This window comes from Arachis duranensis, chromosome 5 (assembly GCF_000817695.3).
Source record: "Arachis duranensis cultivar V14167 chromosome 5, aradu.V14167.gnm2.J7QH, whole genome shotgun sequence".
NCBI classification, from domain to species: domain Eukaryota; kingdom Viridiplantae; phylum Streptophyta; class Magnoliopsida; order Fabales; family Fabaceae; genus Arachis; species Arachis duranensis.
Window position 1 is genome coordinate 103,562,125 of NC_029776.3, and position 15,000 is coordinate 103,577,124.

A 15,000-nucleotide genomic window follows, 5' to 3' on the forward strand; every position below is an offset into this window, starting at 1 on the left:
TGTGAACTAAATCTAGAACATGTGATCTCCTATGAGGTCCAGAATTATGAAATGATACTCTAGCATGCTTTCCAACAAAACAATGAGTGCAAGTATTTAAAGTTGTACCTTTCACTGGAAGTGAGTGCTTCTTGGCCAAGATGCTTAGTCCTTTCTCGCTCAAGTGACCAAGATGTATATGCCACAAATCAGAAGATGAATCATCAGCTACATTCACATCTTCTTTGCACAACTTTGCTTGCAACCGGTAGAGAGTAGAGAGACTATTGTCTTCTCTAGCAACAATGAGAGCCCCTTTAGTAATCTTACATTTTTTACTACCAAAGGAAGTGCAATACCCCTCTTGATCCAATGCCTTCATTGAAATGAGATTGAACCGCATATCTGGCGCATGCCTAACATTCTTCAACTGCAACTTGCATCCCATATTAGTTTCAAGCCACATATCACCCATACCAATGATATCACACACTCCTTTATCTCCCAATTTGATCTTGCCAAAATTTTCAGCAGTATAGGAAGTGAAAAATTCACGTTTCGGTGTGACATGACATGAGGCACCAGAGTCCATAATCCAAGTGGAATCATCACAGACAAGATTCACATAATTTTCATCATATGTGATAAGAACATCTTCATAAACAATAGCAGCAGTCTCTTTATCACTATCTTTACCTTTGTCTTCGTTTCTTTCCCTTGATTGTTCTCTTTTCAAGAACCTACAATACCTCTTGATATGCCCCGACTTGCCACAATAGTGACAAATGAACTCCTTTCTTGGCTTGTACTTTCCTCTTGACTTGCTTCGACTCTCTGACCTGTTAGAACTGTGAGGTTTTCTACTTTGACTTCTCCCCTGTGACTCTGAAACAAGTGCTTCTGACTGGGAGGAGGCATTAGTCAAACCTCGCTCTCTTCTTCTGGCTTCTTCATTCAACATGCTCTCTTTAACCATTGCTAACGTCAACTTTCCTTTTGGAGCTGAGCTAGTCAGTGTCACAACCAGAACTTCCCAACTATCAGGCAAAGAGCTCAACAACAACAAGACTTGCAACTCATCATTCAAAGTGATTTCATTATTTGTCAGTTGGTTCACTGTCTCCTGAAAAATGCTCAAGTGCTCCGGCATTGATTTACCTTCAACATACTTCATATTGACAAGCTTCCTAATCAAGAATGCTTTGTTTTGCACATTCTTCCTCTCGTGTAACTCTTTCAATTTCTTTCACATCTTCTCAGCATTCGTTTCGGTGTCAACACGTGGATATACACTAAGATCAAGCCATTGCCTAATCAAAGCAACTGCCTTCCGATTCAGCTTCTTCCATTCAGCATCGGATTTAGTACCTTTGGATTTATCTCCCTCCACAGGATCATACAAGTCCTTACTATACAACATATCTTCCATGAGGGTCTTCCAAATTGAATAATTTTGGGAATTCAATTTGACCATATTCGGTCCATGAGTATTTTCCTCCATTTAATCAGCACAGAAATAAACAACCAAAGCTCTGGATACCAGTTTGTTGGGAAAACTCAACACAGGTTTAAAACAAGAACCTGTCTAACAGCGGAAGCACCAGAAATAATTTTTCCACAACATGTGCAATTAAATGGGCAATACCAAAGATACTCCAAGCAGCAAATATAATGGCAGAAATTAAATAATCAGATACCAAAATTTTAACATGGGAAAACCCCCAAAAAAGGGACAAAAAGCCCACGGGACCTAGTCCAGAAAATCTTCCACTATCAGAATAATAGGTACACAAACAGTCTTTCTAGTGACATTAGGGCATCTCAACAATCAACAAAATACATCATCAAAACTGATGGAATCAACATAAACCCTCCACAAAGTAGGTATCTCAAATCAGGCAAAAGAGAAGGCAATACAACAAATAAGTTATATCTTAATGTTCATCTCTACACCAAGAATAACATACTAAAATTTCATAAGAAATAAAGCAAATTTACCAAGTTAATGTGATCAAGGTTGGCTTGCCCTTTTCCCCAAAATTCCTCTTCTCCTTCGGCGCTGTTTTTCCTTTAATTCAAGAGAATGAAGCTTGTTGCTTTCTTTTCAAAACATAAAGAAAGCTTCTCTCTCCCGTGACCTTTTTAACCACTTTCTTTCTTTATTTCCCTTTTTATTTTGTTTTTAAAAACTGTGGGCCCCACTTGGTTGGGGACCCACCAGCAATTTCTAAGGTAGCATCTTACCTGAAAATATTTCAAATATATTAAGCTTCAATTAATAAATATTCTAACATAATTATTAGCAATAATATTGGAGGCCGTTGTTTTTACTCATTATTGCTTGTCCAATCTTAAGAATGTCCATGTATACCATTAATTAAAGGGGCCATCTAGTGTACAGACCTGTCTGTACAGATTTTTATCCTTTTGTGGTTAAAAAAGCATGTCATTAAAAGTGTTGCTTAAAGAGAAAGTGTTACTCTTAATCGTTAACTTGGCTCTGATACCAATTTTTTAAAAATGTAATTTCTTTTTCAAAATTATTAACTCTTCATATTTTGCTTCGAATAAGTTTATAATTTGTATAAATTTGGTTGATGGTACTTTATAATTTGTAATTTCATAATCAAAAGTATTGAGCATTATTAATTCTGATCTCATTTTTATAGTTTTTCAATCTTGTTTTAGTTTATAATATTGATTATTGTATATAAAATCTTTTATCTGTTTGTCTTTTTCTTTAATATAATTTTTCAAATCCTCCAAAACTTCTTTTATTTCTACACTTTCTGTTGTTTCTAAATATCTTTTTAATTTTTCAAACTTCATTCTCCATTTTTTCTTTCAACAGCTTTAATTCTTTTAAGTCATAATATGGTGTTCCAGGCATTTAAAAATTTTTTAAGTTTAGCTCCAACTTGTTTATATTTGTTCTTATTTCTATCCTTTTTATTATAAGGTCATTAATTTCGAACTGAAGACTATTTAATTCTCTTTTATATTCCTTTATTTTACTTTTTAATCTTTTCGCCCTTTTTCTTTTTATTTTGTTTTCCGGTCTTTCAATCTTTGTATACTTCATTATTTATCTTAAAATTTCTGTAAACTCTATCATTGATTCATCACTATTTTCTAGAGATTCTATTAATTTCTCTAGCTCTTCAACTTCTCTTTTCAACTTGTCATAGATTATTTTTAGGGCTTCAAATGCTCTTTGATTTATTTCAGAAAACTGTAAATAATTCAAACAATTTTTTCTTTCAAATAGCTCTTGTTTCTTGTTTTGATAAGTTACATATATTTCTTCTTTATTTATTGTCATAATTTAATGTTTAGGGTTTCGTTTAATTTTTCGACATTTTTTGTTAGTTCTTTTATTTCAGAATTTTCTTCTTTGATTTTTAACTTAGATAAACTTAAAGGGCTATTAATTTTGGATTCTCTTATTTGAAAATTTGATGAAACTAATTTTTCTGATGGTTCTTTTAGTAAAAGAACTGGGTTTTCAATAGCTTTATATTTTGGTATTTCTGTTTTTACAATTTTCTGAAATAATTCATCAACATAAATTCTTTCTCTGTTTTTAAATATTATACTATGATGGCTATTTGTTAAAGCATAATTTATTGCATATGTAATTGAAAATGGTTCATCATCTTGTTCCATTAGATTCTTTCTGTGAAATTTATAAGCTAAACTTATAGATCTTCCAAGATTTTCAGTTGATAAAGGTATAGCGTATCCAAGATGGGCATTGAATTTAACATTTACGTTTGCCAAGTTTCCATGAACAATTCCAATTATTTGATCTATTGGGTCATCAGTAATTCTTTTGTCACAGATTGCTAAGCTTATTGGTGAATTAATTCCTTTCATATACGTAGATTTGATTAAGACTTGTATAGTACTAATATGAATCCATCCAATTTTAGATCTTTTTTGTTGATCCTTAATTTTCTCAATCTGTTTACTCAATTCTTCATCATTTATTAAGGCTATTTCAAGTTCTCCATTAGCAGATTTTATCTTTATAGGGGCTTCAAGTTGAATTTTTCCATAGTATATTATATTTTTTCTATTAAAAACTTCTTTTAAGAGATTTTATTTATTAAAATTTTCATTTGATTTGAGATTTAATTCCGTTTTTAGAACAGCCTGTTTTTCATTATCTAATAAAGCAGTTAATCTATAATAATCAGATTCTTCTGTTAATTCTAAACTTTCTAAATAATTCATAACTATGAGATTAAGATAAAGGCGTACCTTTCTGGAGAAAAACTTCCTTTATTTAGAATATTTTACATAAGATGTTTTTATCTCCAGAGGGGAGATTGTAAATACTAACTCCACAGGGGAGTTTAGAATTGGTTTTTCCTAAGGAAATTCTTCTTCAAACTATAGAATCGCCTCGGCCGCTTCCTCCTTGCTCTCCTAGCATATGAGTACTCTTAGCCTTCTGCTTTCTATTGTTTGATACCTTCTACAATTGCCTAAGCAACCTATTTATAATGGTTGGGTCTGATGGACAATTCCCATCCTTACCCTTCTTATGACGTCATTGTTTATTATCTTGCACCAGCTACATCGTTGGTGCTCTATGACCTAAGCGCTTACGTCACTATGCAATAATGTTGAGAGATGCTTCAGATGTGATGTCCTCCTCTTTCATTATGTTGCCTTCAGATGCGTTGTCTCCTTCCTTTATCATGTGGGTTGATTCCGTTTCATTATTGCTTTCTTCAGATAACTCTGAGACACATAGCTGGCACTTGTGGTCTTCTCTGTCTTTTATCAGATAGCAGAGATTCCTCTTTATCCCTTCGGGGAGCTTTTCTAAGAGTCCAGATAAGTTGTAGAATGCTGATTCAAATTCTACTAAGAGTCTCATTTCTCTTTCTTCAATTTCATTCCTTTTACTGGACACAAGCAAAGTATTTCTGCTTTTATAGTTGATTCTTGTGTGAGATTCCCTTGTTATTTTTTGAGTTCTTTCGAAGACCCTTGCTAGTGTACTGGATAGTCTTCCTTCATGACTGTAGATTATTAAATCTTGAACTTGATCAATTGGTTGAAAATTTTCTGGGAAGACGAACATGAAGATTACTTGATGTGCTGGAACCAAGCATTCTTCTTCTTCATTAAAAATAGGTTGACTATTCGTAAATTTTAGGGATATATCCCTTGGATTTACGTTGTCAATCATATTTTTAAATCTCTTTACTGCATCAATAAATTCTGCAGGAAACTCACTAATAATTTTCAAATCATTAAAAATTAAAATTGTATCAATTAATCCATACTGGAAAAACTGATAGGTGTCCGATGGGGAAGCCTCTGGAAATATAACCAGTTTTGTTAGCTGTTCTTTGGCAATAGGATAATATCCCAAGATTGCCCTTTTTTCTTCAGTCCAATTTAGGATTATGTTAAGGGTTTCTCTAAGATTTGATCTACGGACCCTTTTCTTTTCCTTGATTTCGGCCCTTGTAGGAATGTTTCTTATTATTCCTGTTCTCTGGGTTTGAATTGGAGCTTTATCCACTCTTTTTAGGGTTTGCTCTGGATGAAGAGCTCATATTCTCTAAAAGATTCATTTGCCTCTTCCAGTGTTAAAAACCCTCCTTTATGAATTATCCTTGATTGATGTGTAAATGGTGCTGCTTTTTCCCAAGCATCTTGATTGATGTGTGAATGGTGCTGCTTTTTCCTAGGCATCATATACTCCTTTCATGGGGCCATTATAAATTACATAATATTTTTTTATCTTGGGTGGATTTTTTGATAATTTCAGCAATTGTTTTATTTTCTGGAATTTTTTCTTCACCTGATTTGTCCACCACGCTTAGCTGGCTGAACTCTGATGGTTTTGGTTGTTGTGTTGATTTCATTGCTTCGATGGCCTTTTTGAGGGATTGGATCTGTATCCTTATTTGCTGATAATGCTTGCATTTTTCAAGTTCTTCTTCGTATTTCTGAATTTCTTGATCTAATACGTTGTAGACGAACTCCATTCTCTTGTTAATGTATCTGCAATAACATTTTTGTCACCCTTAATATATTCAATTTTTATTGGATATTGTAACAAAAATAATTGCCATCTTACCAATCGTCCATGATTATAATCAACTTTTAAATTATATCGTATGAAACCTGTTAGATAACTTGAATCTGTCCTTAATGTAAATTCTCTGGGTAGTAAATCAATTTTCCATTTCTTAAGAGATTTAATCGCTGCTAGAGTTTCCTTTTCATGAGTGGTATATCTCCATTCTGTTGGAGTAAAAGTCCCTGAAATATACCTGCAAAGTAATTCCTTTGGGGAATGTTTAGAATCTAGTGATTCTTTTTCTTGTTCCAAACTTTTTATAGCTTTCTTAACTTTTAGACATCCTGACCAGGTTATGTCTGAAGCATCTGTTTCTACTATCAAGTAGTCATTTTCTTCTGGAATATAAAGTTCTAGAAGTTTTTCACATAATTGTTTAATCCTTTGAATTTGCATACTGTCTTTTTCATCCCATTTCCATTCTTTTTTAGTACTTATTTTTGGAAATAAACTTTTAGTGTATTCTGTTATATTCTTTAAAAATCCTTGATCAGAAATATAATTTATACATCCTAAAAATCTTTGTAATTGTTTTCTATCTTCTATTCTGCTAGAAAATAAATTTACCTTTTCTAGAACATTTGGTTGAAGTTTTAGCTTACCTTGAGTAGATAGAATTAATCCAAGGAACTCTATTTCTTGTTTTGCTATTCTTGCTTTCTTTTTACTAAGAACTAATCCTTTTTCCTTGCATCTTTCTAAAACTATTAATAATTTTTGAAGATGATCTTCTTTATCCTGTTTTGTAAAAATTAGTATATTATCAATGTACACTAAAACAAATTTATTTAACTCTTTTAGATTTTCTTCCATAAATCTTTGATAAATACCTGGAGCTTGTTTTAATCCGAATGGTAATACATTCCATTCGTAGAGTAACACACTTGTTGATTCTTTTGTTGGGCAAGTAAAAGCGGTTAATTTCTTTGTTTCTTCGTCTAAACAAAGTTGCCAATATCCTGATTTTGCATCAAGAGATGAAAACCAAGTTGCTCCTTTGATTTTTTCTAAAATAGAATCTTTTCTTGGAAGTTTATGAGCATCACCAATAGTTGCTTCATTCATTTTCTTATAGTTTATTACCATTCTTCGTTTTCCCCTTTTAATTTCATTATTGTTTTCAACGTAAAAAGCTGGAGCCGCATGAGGACTTTTACTTAATCTTATAATTCCTTTTTCAAAAGATCTCTACACTCTAATGAAAACTCTTCTCTATCTCTTGCGGAATAAGGAATCTTATCTATAGTAGTAGTTGGTATTTTTATACGTTTTGATTTTTGATTTATTGAAGAATCATGTGGAGCTTTTAAAACTATGTATGTTAATTCTTGAATGAATGGATGATATAGTTTTAAAAAGTTATTTCCTATGATAAAATCCATTCCAGAATCTAACATATATATAGATGGAACAATGAACCTATAATTTTGAATAAAAATTTCAGTCATCTTTGTTTTTTGGTCAATTTTATGTATTGATTTGTCAGCTATTTTAACTCTTAATGGTTTCTTTAATTTTTTCCAATCAAGTTTTATGTTTGAACTAGCAAAGCATTGTGTTGCTCCAGAATCTATAAAAGCATTTATAAACTTTTCTGTTATTTTTATAGTAATAAATGTGGCATTATTACTCAGTCTCTGAGTCTGTTTCTGAGACATATTCAAAAATATAGTCTAGGTTATCATCAGATTCCTCTAAAGGTTCATAAAACAAGACTTAGCAATTTCTATTTATTTAGTAAGATCTTTTTTATCCTTCTTTTTCGGACATTCATTTGCATAATGTCCTTCTTCTTGGCAATACCAGCACTTACAGTTTTCTTTTTTATTTGGGCAATAGTCATTTTTTTGCCTTTTGTTTTTATTGTTATTTCTTGTTCTAAAATACCTCTTTTTTCTCCAGTTTGGATAGTATTTTCTTTTTCTAAATTGATATTTTCTTTTTCTTTGAAAGTTTTTATTAAGACCATATTTTTGAGGTATCTCCTCATTATCCTGACAGCAAATTTTAATTATATTTGCAAATCTTTTTTGAGTTGCTTATTGCATACAACGCTCTTTTATTTCCTCTCTTATTGCAGCGGTTGCTCCACCAAAATTATTTTCAATTGTCCCTCTATTTATTTCTCTTATAAATCTTCCCATTATAAATTCATTAGCAGGATATGGAAGTTTTGTTATATACATACTAAGATAATGATTTTTATCTTCTTCTTTTAATTTGTAATAATGTATTCTATATTCACATATATAAGATTCCACATTACATAGATCATATATCTGGATATTAGCTATGTAATTCCAAATATCTCTTCCAGACAAATCACTAAGTTTTGGATTGGTAAAGGCTTCTAATAAAAAAGAATTCAACCAATTTTCGAAAATTTCTTTTTCATTCTTTTTACAGTCTAAATCAAGCATTCTTTCTCCTTCCATTTCTTGGATTTTAAGAACGTACTTTAATGGTATTTTTGTATATTTTGACTCTTTATTTATAAACCCTTTTTTAAAAGCATAATTATCAAAACCTGTTTCCCATTTATATTGAGATTGGTTATCTTTAGATGTTCCAGCTTCATTTTTTACTTGTATTGGAATAGCTGAGATGTTCCAGCTTTATTTTTTACTTGTATTGGAATTGCTGGTTCTTCGTCACTTGAATAATCTAGGATGTGTTCTTCATTTTCTATATTTTTAGAATTTACTAATTCTTCTTCTATTTGAAATCCATGTTCCATAATATTATTTTCTTGAGCCATTTTTAATTGTTTAAAAAGCATTGTAACTTCTTCTAACTTTTCTTCAATATTCATAATTTTAGTGGTGGTTTTACTTTTAGATCTGTTATGTTAATTATATTTTGAAATTTTTCTTCTTTGGGATTCTCTTTTTCTTTATTTCTTTGAAATTTTATGGATACTAATATTTCTTCAAGCATATCTACTATAGAATTTAATTGTGGGTTAAAAGTATGATAAAGATGTGGGGAATCATTTCTATGATAACATTTCTTAGAAATTCCGTGTGAAAAATAAGTTTTTTCAGGTTTTTGAAGTCCTTCAATAAAACTTATAGTAAAATAAAGATTTTGAGAAAAATCATTTTGTATTGATTTTAAGAATTCGGTGTCATTACAGTTAACATTAGTTAAAATCATTAATTTTTGGTCTATTAATTTTGATAACTTGATTATTTCTTCTCTTAAATCTTCTAATTTACTTTTTTCCATTAGGTGACGCTTTTCTTTATGAAGAGTTACGGTTTAAAGTGTGGCTTTAAAAAGTGTGGTGTAGACAAATCTTTAAATCTGTACCAACTTTGATCTGTATACTAAAATTCTCCTTAATTAAATATGTAACTATAATAGCCATTTTATAAAGTGATTGGACAACTAACTTTGGTGTTGAGATTCTAAATTAGTTTTATATGTTAATAGTTTGGAAATGGCCTCCCAAACATGACAAATTTATAGGATGACAAATTTAGCCATGAAGAGTCTATTAGATAATGTAGTCATGGAGTATATATTTAATACGTGCTCTAATTTATAACTACAAATTTTCATTTATAATCATTAAAATTTATATAAAAAATTAAAAATAAATAACTGGTTGATCCTGAATTAATCATCAGATCAAAAGTGATGAATACCCATGCAAGAATAATTCTATTACAGACGTGTGTCATCATCACAAACAATTTTATTAGGTTGTGTTTGGAATGGAGAGTGAGTATGGGAGATAAAAATTAGGAGATAGAAATTAAGAGATTGAGATTAAATTAAGTTTTTGTATTGTTTTTTTGTATAAAATATATTAAATTGAGTTATGTCTAAGTATAATATATATTTAAATATATATTTAGTTTAAGATAAATATAAAAATTGAAGAGATAAATATTGAAATTTAAAATATTCAATAAAAATATTTTTGAAAAAAAATATTATATATTAAAATTTCAGTTTCTAGTTTTTATCTCTACTTTTTAGAAGTAATGAAGAGATTGAAATTTTATATCATAAAACTAAAATTTCAGTTTTAATTTCTGACTAAGTCTCAATATTTCCGTGCCAGTTCTACTAGTTGAAAATAAATACTATCTTAAATAAAACTAGCATAAAGGATTGTTTCGGATACAGAATTAAAATTGTTAAATTCATATATATATATATATAACTAACATCAAATGCTAAATCAAATCAAATTTCACAATTCTTTGTTTCAAAAAAAAAATTATAATATAATATCAAATATTTGTATGATTTTTAATCTAAAATTTAATTATTAATTTGTCAATCCAAAAAAAAGTTAACATAAAATAAATAAAAAATATAAATTTATATATTTTCTCCTATCAATTTAATTAATTTTTTGTGAAAAATAATTGTATGAATTACATCTACAAACTTTATTGATGTCTTAAACAAGTACAACATAGAAAATCAAAATTGGAACCTCCCTTAAATATATGTCCGTCCTGATAATACCAACAATCTAACATATATGTACCTTGTCATACTGGACCTTGTGTTTAGCCAAATTTCTTCAATTTTTTACATTTAACTTTATCTAAATCAGCAAAAAATACACAAAAATAGATAATAGTTTAACTTACAAGTTTATACTACTTAACAATAATATCTCATGTAATTGACTTTTAATTTCTAACTATATCTCATAGCTAAGTCAATACCATTCCACAGGCGTAACTAAATAATGAAATCTAAATTGATAATCAGGCCACCTAAAAACTCTTAACCGCATAATAAACATATACAATATGCACACTAATAGTGGTTAAATTAGCTGTATACATTTTTACATGCAGTCACTGATTGAATTCTTTTGATTAAAAAAAACTGTATGTATGTAAAAAAGAATTATTAGAAATAAAAAGAAATGAAATTTCTCATTTCCATAGACCATATTTGTGTCTCCAAAATTTTTCTACAATATCCGTACAACTTCAATTTTTTCTATAAAAAAGAATGATTAGAAAAAGAAGTTTTAAGTTGAAAGTTCTAAATCAAAAGACGGAGCCAGTGGCAATATAAAAGAAATCATTTACCAAACAAAATCCTAATCATCATGCAGTTAGAAATTAAGAGCCACAATGCAAGAATGTTAATTATATGTCATCAATCTCATTCCTAACATTAGCCAAATTAAATTGTGAGCCTAGCTAGCTAGCTCCAATAATGCAACCACAAATTAAAGTTAATTAATCAGAGAACATAATCCAAATGATGATGATCATGGAAACAATCATTGAATTAAACTTGCAAGTTTCCTTCTCAGCTCAAATAGATCTACACTGTTGGAATTGACTACCTGTGAATCAATAAGTACAATAATTCAACGGTAAAAAAAATAAAATAAAAATAATATTAACATAACAAATTAAATTTAACATAAAAATGTGTTGAATAATAATAATTAAAAAAAAAAGAGAGTATAAAACCAAAGAGATAGTACCTCACACTGAACACTGTGTACCAATCTTCCATTGACTTTGCTAGAAAGGTAACTAAGAACTTCAAGTCCTTCTTCTTCAACCAGTAGCCCCAGAATCTCTGATAGTGTGACACCTTCTTCTTCTCCGGCGGCGGCGGCGGCGCCACCGGTGATTTCAATTCCGAGAACACCATTATCACTCTCATGGAGAGTGAAGTATCTGTTAGTGCTAGATGTAGGTTTATCATTGTTATCATGGTGGTGGTAATAATTTGAGAGCTTCTTCTTCTTCTTCAGTTCATCTCTTTTAGCACCAAGTTCCTTGATGTTATTTTGCATGTACTTTATGTAATTCACTGCCTCGTTCATGTGGTCAGATATTGAACGCTTTCCCTAAACACAAAAATTAAAACCCATCACAAATTCAGATATATATATATATAACCCTAAAAAAAATAACCCATAAATTTTTAAACAAAAAGTGCACAACTTTATGGTAAAAATTAGCCTAATTTCAAAAGGGTATCTTCTAATTGAAGTGTTTTTCTCAGTTAGTGAAATATAAACACTACTTTAATTTGTTTGATTACAAAATTAACGAGGTAGGAACAATAAAAATGATTTATTCACCTTGATGAACTGAAGAGGAAGAAGGGATCTAAGAGAGGAATAAAGGGTAGCCATTTCTTTCCTCCTTTGCCTCTCAATCTCTCTATGAACCATCTTCTTCTTCTTATTATCATCATCGTTGTTAGAATCGTTGTTGTTGTTGTTGTTGTTGTTGTTATCCTCATCAGCAGCAGCAGCACCATCATAAAATAGTTTATTTGATGATTGGCTTTTTGTGAACAATATTTTATCAGAATCATTGACATCAAGAGAAGCATAATCTTCAAGGATCAGATCTTGGGAGATTTTGTGTTGGTGGGAGGTATTAGAAAACTGAATCACCAGCTCATTGCCTCGTTGTAAAGGAAACATGGTAATATGAATAATGCTCTCAATTTAATTAAGGCTATGGAGGAAAAGAAGAATGAATGAATGAGTGAAGCAGATTAGATAGAAGATATGGTTTAATCTACTTTTTGGGGGTATGGTTTTAATTTCATGGGACCTTATATTTGCTCTAGATTAGGGAAAGGAATAGTATATACTTTGGAAATGACCTCATTGCCCACATTATTTCAGTTATATATATTATATAATGTAATTATTGTTTAGGGTAACTGTTCGTTCATATATACAACTCCAACCCCACCCCTTTGTGTTCACATTATGTGGATCACCACTTGATTAGCTTCAACCATTTTCTTTTTTAACTTTTTCTTTAGTTTCTTTATATATAAATTAGACTGAAATTCATTTCATAAATGCGGTTTTCTTTGTATTTCATAATTTCCAATGAATTGTTGTGCGAAAATCATTTAGGTGATATTTAGCTTCAAATCTTGAGTCATTCAGACATACACACGTATTATTAAAACTAAATTGATTATATTTTTTAGTCTTATGTTATTTATAACTATACTTCTATATTATATATATAATTATTCTCCACATACAAGTCATTTTTAGTAAAAATCTATACAAATCATTTATATTCACGCACGTGAGTTCTTCTTCATGTCATTACTGCACGTTTTTTATTGTTACCAACACCACCTCCTCCTCCTCCTTCTTTTTTCATTGAAATTTCTTTTCTTCCTTCCTTTTTCTCCTTCTTCTCCATCTCTTTCCTTTTTCTCATTATTGAAGATAATGAATAATTCAAGTTCAGATTGCCAATTGAACCAGAACAAAATTGATTATTGTTTTGAATCCAATCAAGTGGCTGAGGTATGGTTTGATTCTAGTTAATTTTTCGTTAGTAGTTTATGATTTTGTAGGTGAATAATGTTTTATCGTTGATGGTTTGAATTGAATGTAATGTAAAAATTCTGCATTAAAAAAATATTTTTTTGTATTTACAACAAATTTGTTTGTAACACGAAAATATTTGGGCGTAACACGAAGATAGTTGAGTGTATTGTTTAAAAATTTTCGGTATATGTATGCTGATAAATTTTGCATAATTTAAAACTCTTCTTCTCCCTCCTCCTCATCTTCTGATGCTTCTTCTTCTTTTTTTCATCATCATTATCATCATCTTTTTTCTTTTTCTTATTTTATCTTCTGGAGTTTCTTTTTGTTTCACTCTTTTAACAAGAATAAAAATAAAAAAAATCAAGAAAAAGAAGAAAAAACATATAATACTGTAAAATTACTTAAAAGAGGATGAACTTATATTTATTCAACTAAAAGAAAGAAAGAAATAAGAAAAAAAGAAGAAAAAATACAACATTAAAGGAAATATTTTTCTGTATTTGCAGTAAATTTGGGTGTAACACAAAGATATTCAAGTGTATTGTTTAAGAATTTTCGGTGTATGTGTACTGATAAGTTCTGCATAATTCAAAATTCTTCCTCTTCCTCCTCCTCATCTTCTGCTACTTCTATTTCTTTTTTTCATCATCATCACTATCTTCTTCTTCTTTTCTTATTCATCTTTTCCTTTTTATTTTACTTTCTCAAATTTCTTCTTGTTTTACTCTTTTAAAAAAATAAAAAAATCAAACAAAGAAGAAGAAGAAATACATAATATTGCAAAATTATTTGGAAGAGAATGAACTTACATTCATTCAACTAAAAAAAAAGAAAGAAATAAGAAAAAAAAAGAAGAAGAAAAAAATGCAGAGGAAAATATTTTTCTATATTTGCAGTAAATTTGGGTGTAACACGAAGATATTCGAGTGTATTGTTTTAGAATTTTCGATGTATGTGTGCTGATAAGTTTTGCATAATTTAAAACTTTTCATCTTTCTCCTCCTCGTCTTCTGCTGCTTTTTCTTCTTTATTTTCTTATTTCATATTCTCATAATTCTTCTTGGGAGGAAAAAATTAAACAAAGAAGAAAAAAAATACATAATGTTGCAAAATCAATAAAAGGAGGAGGAGAAAAAAATACAGTAATAACAACAATAATAAGAAAAATGACGATAAAGATAAAACACGCGAAGAAAAAGAAGGAGAAATACAAAGAAGAAAAAGGAGAAGGAAGAGGAGGAGGAGGAGGAACGTGTGATACAATAAAGAGGAACAACGTGATTTTACGCGCGCGTTATGTAAATGACTTGTATGTGTAGCAGTATTCTTATATATAATGGAAATATGAAAAGGTTAGTACAAATTTTTTTTGTTAAAATATTCTCTATTATATATAATTCATTTTTTTTATTATTTTTAAAACTTGAATTCAAAAACTATTTGTTAAGTTATAAATAATATGTTATCTCAACTAATTTTATTTTTATTATTTTTATACAATTTAATAAATAAAAAAGTGAATTAATAGGAATATTAATTAGAATTATATAAGAAACTTTATTTCTGCACACTCTAAACTAAATATAACTACAAGATTGGA

At 29.6% G+C, this 15,000-nt stretch overlaps 1 protein-coding gene across 1 annotated transcript; it reads right to left on the minus strand.

Moving 5' to 3' along the window:
• Positions 1-11,146: 11,146 nt before the first annotated feature.
• On the minus strand, positions 11,147-12,632 carry LOC107491229 (transcription factor bHLH118). The gene is made up of 3 exons (XM_016112032.3): positions 12,168-12,632; positions 11,559-11,930; positions 11,147-11,414 (listed from the first exon to the last, which is right to left on the minus strand). The coding sequence occupies exons 1-3, from the start codon at positions 12,516-12,518 to the stop codon at positions 11,349-11,351; spliced, it is 789 nt and encodes a 262-aa protein (XP_015967518.1). The 5' UTR covers positions 12,519-12,632; the 3' UTR covers positions 11,147-11,348.
• Between the last annotated feature and the right edge of the window lie 2,368 nt (positions 12,633-15,000).

Excerpts from the sequence above, each read along its gene's own strand:
- LOC107491229 (XM_016112032.3), bottom strand. The coding sequence starts at position 12,518 with ATGTTTCCTTTACAACGAGGCAATGAGCTGGTGATTCAGTTTTCTAAT. Across the intron at positions 11,931-12,167 it reads TTCCTCTTCAGTTCATCAAG|GGAAAGCGTTCAATATCTGA; the intron begins GTGAATAAATCA and ends TTTTGTGTTTAG. Across the intron at positions 11,415-11,558 it reads TACACAGTGTTCAGTGTGAG|GTAGTCAATTCCAACAGTGT; the intron begins GTACTATCTCTT and ends ATTGATTCACAG.